Here is a 6,688-nt window from a genome sequence, read left to right as displayed (position 1 = left end):
ACACACACCTGCTCATTTAATGGTTTACTATGGGAGAGTGACCGTGTGAAAAGTGGGTGATATTTTTTTCATTGTGATGTCTTGGTTTGAAAACTGAGTGGTGCAGCACTTGACTTACTAAACATCATGCAACATTCATATTGTGGATTAAAATGGATGTGGAGTGTGTCACAGTCCAATAATTATTGGACCATTAAAACATAGGTTAAGTGTTGCGCTGGCAGTTTCAAATCAATGGCTCTAACAAAAAGTGGTATTTAAATGGATGTTAAACACAAGCCCTGGACACAAAGTGGTCTTTATAGTAAAACAAAACATTGGAAAATATGGATTTATATTAAAACAGTAACTGACCAGCTGATTATGTCTAAAGAGATGGAAAATGTGCATAAATAACAAAGAGTACGTGAACTGAACCACCTTTAATATTTACATAACTCTTACATTATCTGAATAAATGCAGATCAGTAGAACAATGAAAATATCCAAAGGGGGATATTTTCAAACACTTTACTCGTGTCAAGGTTTCTTAGAAGAAAAAAAAGGAGCGAGTTTAGTTAAACATCCTCCATCGTAAGTGTGAAGTTATAACATTCATAACACCAATGTCCATCCATATCCAATCCCAACAGCTGTGTGGACTCGGCAGCTCCTACGACGTCTCCATCTTGGAACCATGTTTCTCCAGCTCCGCTCTACAGAGAGAAAAAAAGGACCAGTCAATTGAGATGATTACAAAGGGTGCGTTCCAACTGGCACCTTAATCCCTATATAGTGCACTACTTTTGACCAGAGCCCTATGGGAAGAGTGGGTGCTGTGGTCATAAGTTGTGCACTATATAGGGAATTGTGTGCCATTAGGGATACATCCAAGCAGTGCAATGGTTAAAGCACAAGTGTCCTATGTTGATTGAGAGAAGCATTATGAAATCCGACTGAAGAAATATCATGCAGACAGCTACAGCTATGGATTTATCAGTAGACCTACTTGTACTTGGATGAATGCTTAAAACATATATAAGACCTCATGTCTTCTATAAATGTTTTAATTGCAGCCATCAAAGGTTTGAAATCCATAACACTGTCTGAAGTATACCAAAAAAATGAATAGTCTGGCCACTTCAAGTCAATACACTAGTTGATTATTCAACAAGTGCAGCCTAAGAATGTAAATGCATAGAATACATATTACTGACAATAAAGCACACATTGTAGACTGTCTGTATCATTCAAAGGCTGCATAATCATTTACAAATGACATGCAATAATGCTGACAAATGTCTCCCTATGTAAGAAAAGAGACAACCAAGATGAACGACTGAAAGCAGCGGGAGCAAACAGTATCCAGACAACAGAAAAGACTTCCAGGATTATGGTGCAGTCGGATGCGTCTTGGGATCTCCTAGCTCTCAGTTGGTGAACTCGGGAAGACATCATTAATGCGTCCGAAACAACTGTTCCACCAATGAGCTTGAATTTAGCTAGACGATTAAGCTAGCAAACATTGCTAATAATAGCCTAATCGTTCAGTTGGCTGGCTTACTTTGACAATATCTCAAAACAAAAGATTGTATGCATGTAAATTAACTAGACTACATTATCAAGGTTGTAAATGTCTTTGTTTTATTATCTTTTGGTAGGAAAGGTGAAAGGTCAGTTGATGAAACGCCACAACTCGTAAACTCAGGTATCATCATTCTGGTCAGTTTCCCACTTGGAACACAGACTTAGGAGGGTAATTCTAGTGGTCATTTCTGACTCGGAAACTCGGGTCTCTACGATAGCATTCGAATGCACCATTGACAAAAAACTAGGCCAATATGTGTAGCTACAAGACATTAATAATTTTTAAGAAAGCTGCATAGTGCCTATTGCTTGCATCTCCTAATAACTTTAAAACGTTATCAGTGTTTGTTATTATTGCCAACTAGTACTCTCAAGGGGAGTCTAAAGCCTGATTAAATTTGCTGTGCCTAAACATTCAGCATGACAATTTGACTGTTTTAGTTACCATTTAGCCATATGACCTTTGTCAAATCTTACAGCCCTACTCAAAGATCAAAGCATCACATCCCTTGAACTGAGGGCATCATCTTATTTCTAGGGGCGTGAAGCTGAGTGGGGCACAATGATTTGTCATAAGTAAAAAGGTGATAGGTGTAGCTAGCTGGCTACTAGTGCTTGAAAACTATTCTCTCCTTAGGGTTTTCAGCAGTTAGCTTCGCCCACGGCTAGCCATGTGAACTACAATTCTGACGCTGTGTTAGAAACATCAATAATCATCGCTGGTGAAATGGTTTTGAAAATGTATGGCCCTTATCTTTCAAATCAGCGAGAAAGAATGTTTCCCCCCCAAAAAAAGATACTTACTGTAACGTTAGCTAGCAGTTTTGCACAGATCCATACGCTGTATGTGCCTCCAGTTGAAGAACTACACTTCCTCCCCCGTTAGCTTACACACAGGTGTTCGGAGCAGGCTAGATAGCTAATTAGCAAAGATGGCCGCCTCAGTCTTCCGTCTGTCTTCCGTAAATAAGCGATGTGACATGGAGAGATGGCCATGTGGGAACACTAACCCTATAAAGTAGGGTGTCCAATCAAAAACGCATCTTTCGAACAATGGGTAAAATTATACATTAATTGTGTAGATACTCCTCAAAAGACCTCATGTCTCTAGCATCATCCATTCAAACCTTATTGGAGTTTTTACCCTTGTAGGATAGTCAAAATTAGAGCAACAATCAATGGAGGCCAGAGAAGAATAAATAAAAAGTGGTCATAAATCAGGAAAATAGCATTGTGTCAGCTAGGTTGAATGCTGTGTGAAAATGAAGGCTAACTGACAGGCTTACCATTGAACTCATCATCTTTCTTCTCAAATCCAGAGGATATAAAACAATAGAGGTAAGATAGATATCGATTTTGAGACGTGACATGTAGTATGTTCATATTTTAGTACACGCTGTTCATATTAAATGCAAAGTTACTGTTATTTTTTGAAGATTTCTCACAAAAACAAGCATAGCTCTGTGAAATGTCAACGGAGCACTGAGTGTACCCACAAGCTTTTTATTTTCAAAGCATTTAACATTCAATTCAGCTCGTGCCATGCTAATTTAGCTATTTTCGACCCGCAGAAGCAACTTGGAAGACACGACCACAAATCCTCAAAAGTTTCTGCAATAAAGCCACGCCGCTCTGTCAGAGCTCAGTGCTTATTATCGGATGTATTAGGTTACCAAATCAGACTTTTTTTTATATAATAATGTTAATGATATGTTAGAGAAAGACCTCACTGAAAGATTCAGAACATGAAGAATCATATTTGTCTTGGTGAAATGTATTTTATAACATAAGGAAGTGAAATGTCATCACCAAAGTGCGTTTGGGTAGATTGGGTGAACACCTTATAAAAAGGTGTGTAATAATTTAACTTAATTTGTATCATTATTACTACTCGCTGATATGAGAGATGTTCCTTATGTTTCCAAAACCATGCAGCAAGCGGGGCTGTTTGCGGCAGGTAGCCTAGCGGTTAGGAGCGTTGGGCCAGTAAACTAATGGTCACTGGTTTGAATCCCCCGAGCCGACTACGTCAAAAATATGCCGATGTGCCCTTGACCAAGGCACTTAACACTAATTGCTCATGTAAGTCACTCTGGATAAGAGCGTCTGCTAAATTACTAAAAGGTAAATATATGAATGGGGTAGCTGGCTACCTGAGTTGATTAGAGAAGTCGTCCTCTACGTTGTCATCGTCCCAGTTGTCTTCCCACACGTGGGCATCTTCATCCTCATCCAGACCCGTCCAATCTGAACACAGAGAAATGCAATGATGAAAACGACAAATTATGAAACAACGTTAGCTAGCTATCAACATGTCTAGCTGACAAGTAACTCTACAGGGTCGTCCACACCAAGGACTATAACAATAAAAAGTAAATTGTTCTAATTCAAGTGAACAGGAGCGTTCACACTACAACGATAACTACAAAAAGAGTGTAGAAGGATAACGACAGCTATCGTTTGGATAACTTTCAGAGTGATTTTTTAAAATATATTTTTTAAACATTGACAACCAATAAAAAACACGTTTTATTGAAGCGTTCTTGGTTCTAGGTACGTGAGGCTGCTCGGAGAAGAGAGAAGGCAGAGCGCAGTGAACATATTGGTGGGCACATTAATTATAGGACGACTTGGGAGAACGATGTCAACAAACAGCGCATGAGAAGGCCATATTTTCCGATGGTAGGTCCATCTTAACACCTATACATCTTGACAAAATACACACAGACTGGCATGCTAATGTGCCTTTCTGGCTTCTAAATTAGGCTGCATATCTTTAGTCTGTCTTCACGGTTCCCTTTCGCAATTACGTGCCTGGCCTCTCCGGTGCCTCTCAGCTTCCGCCATTCCTCTTCGCTCTTGGAGTCCCAGGAAAAGCTAGACTACAAATAGCTTGTTGTACACTTAATTCAAGCATTTTATTTACTATTACTAGCCTATCAACGAGAGATTCCAGCTTGCCGAATGTAAAATCCGGGAAGTTTGAAAGGAGAGAGAGAGAGCGCTATGGGGTGATCAAAATACACTATATGAGTAGCCTGCTAAAGTACCTTTCTGGACATTGTAAACTGTAGAGAATAAACCCATAACTGATCCCAATGGTTGCATGATCAGGCCTAGGCTGTATGCAGTTATTTCAGCATGAAGCATTCAAAACAGGACATTTGAGCGGTTATTCAAATTCACCTATATCACTGCAGTTTACAGCCCCAGACAATAATTGTGTACTCACTTGATAACAATAATACATAACTCATTGCACTGTGTTGTTGTAGCCAAGGTAGAATAATTTTACTGTCTTAAAACGTAGGCCTAATCAATAGTGGAGCTTTGTGTCAGGGCCTGCAGAGCGCATCCTGGAGGAACGCCCAGATCTGCCATTTCATTATCTGTTAACTTTTTCGTACACTGACATAAATATTTATAGCCCTAATATTTAGCTAACGAATGGCCTAATGAAGCTAGTATTTAGTTTCTTACTTCGGCTACACATTGCTAGCCTCTCTTCCAGGTGTTCTAGTGCGCAAGATAGGCTATAGGCTACGCAAGACTCTCCGCTATTCCATTTCACGTGAAATCCCAGAAAAAGCTTTAGGACATTTATTTGTATACTTTATATAATATTATTTTATACTAGGCATTCGTGGAGAGAAGCTGGCTTGCTCTTGTTAATTGCTGAAAGTAAAATAGGCCAAATGAACTTTCGGGGAAAGTTAAAGAGAGCTTGCGTTGGTGTAATCACTTTGGCCAGTGATGATAACATTGTTTCACTGATGCGTTGCAAAGAGTTTCACAGGACAGAGAGATGAACACAGAGGAAAATAAGATCCAAACGATTTGAAAACATTTAGACAACTTACAAACCACTTGAGCAACAAGGCATGATGTAAAAGATACACGGGATAAACAGCGTTTGTTGTTGAAGTGTTAGATATAAATATGAGTTTGTTATTTTTCATTAGGCCTACATGTACATTGAAGTATTATAGTATTATTTGCAGTTGTCACACCCTGAAGAAGTAAATGGTCTGTGCTAAATGACTAAAATGTAATGTAAACGTTACCACCTTATTAATAGGCCTTCAGTAGGATGCTTTGATCAGTTGATTGACAGGTGTACAGAAGAACGATAAATGGTCGGCTGGTGTGGATGCTCGCCAACGTTTATAGTTATGTAGAATGTATCGTTCAAGTTATCAATCTTTGTGTGGATGGGCCTTTACTCAACTAGCTACTACACTAGCTAGCGTTGGCTAAATAACGTAGCTAGCTAGCTACAGTAATTAGTTCATTAGCTGTCTTTTAGTTAGATGCTGCGCGTTGTTTACATTTCAGCTAACGTTAATGTTTAACTAGGTAAAGTTTCCGCCAGTGCAATCGCTAATTAGCTAACGTTATAAGTTCAATCATGTGAATAATACAATTAAAAGTGGTAGCTACTAACCTAGCTAGCCAGCCGCTGCTAGCACATTAGCTAGATACTTCTTCATTCAATGTTGTTAACATAGATTGCTAAACTAGCTGAGTCACTGTCTGGCCCAGTCTGAAAAGTTGTCACTAAATTCAGAGAACAATGGTAACATATGGAAATATAATTAATTTACCCTCGGCTGGGAATTCTTCAAACTCATCGTCCTCCTCTAATAATCCCAAATCCACAGTCTGTTTCTTGTCCGACATGTTTTCTATCTTTTCTTTGCGCGTCCCTGTGGTGACGGAATGGATGGAGGGTAGTTATGGGATAGTGGTGGTAGTGCGCATTGGCAGAGAGCGTTCCCCAAACACAATCAAGACGTCCACATCACCTGACGCTACTGATTCTGCGCAAAGGTAAGCCAATGACTGAAGCCAGGGTCTTCTTCTTCTTTGACTGAAGCCAGGGTCAGTGCTATTCGGATTCCTTGGGACGTCCTTAACCCTTACGCTTACCCTAACCATTTTACATTTCAACTTCAATGGGGTAGGGTCCTCCCAAGGATCCCGTATTCGGACCCTGAAGCCAGCCAGGTATGTTGATGTTGCATTGTTTTGTGTCCGTTTTAAAATATATATATACTAGTAGTCAAAAGTTTGGACACACCTACTCATTCAAGGTTTTTTCTTTATTTTGACTATTTTTTTT

The 6,688-nt window shown here is 39.4% G+C and overlaps 1 protein-coding gene across 1 annotated transcript; it reads right to left on the bottom strand.

Moving 5' to 3' along the window:
* Positions 1-407: 407 nt before the first annotated feature.
* On the bottom strand, positions 408-6,350 carry LOC121572084 (26S proteasome complex subunit SEM1). Its single transcript, XM_041883977.2, has 3 exons — positions 6,171-6,350; positions 3,720-3,813; positions 408-695 (listed from the first exon to the last, which is right to left on the bottom strand). The coding sequence occupies exons 1-3, from the start codon at positions 6,244-6,246 to the stop codon at positions 653-655; spliced, it is 213 nt and encodes a 70-aa protein (XP_041739911.1). The 5' UTR covers positions 6,247-6,350; the 3' UTR covers positions 408-652.
* Between the last annotated feature and the right edge of the window lie 338 nt (positions 6,351-6,688).

This window comes from Coregonus clupeaformis, chromosome 8, assembly GCF_020615455.1.
Source record: "Coregonus clupeaformis isolate EN_2021a chromosome 8, ASM2061545v1, whole genome shotgun sequence".
Lineage (NCBI taxonomy): Eukaryota > Metazoa > Chordata > Actinopteri > Salmoniformes > Salmonidae > Coregonus > Coregonus clupeaformis.
The sequence above is the reverse complement of the archived record's forward strand: the minus strand, read 5'-3'. Positions and strand labels throughout refer to the sequence as shown.

Bases quoted from the DNA above. Each gene is read 5' to 3' on its own strand.
- LOC121572084 (XM_041883977.2), bottom strand. From the start codon at position 6,246: ATGTCGGACAAGAAACAGACTGTGGATTTGGGATTATTAGAGGAGGAC. The intron at 3,814-6,170 runs GTAAATTAATTA...CTCTGTGTTCAG, and splicing joins TGAAGAATTCCCAGCCGAGG to ATTGGACGGGTCTGGATGAG. The intron at 696-3,719 runs GTAGCCAGCTAC...TTCTCTCTGTAG, and splicing joins GACTTCTCTAATCAACTCAG to AGCGGAGCTGGAGAAACATG.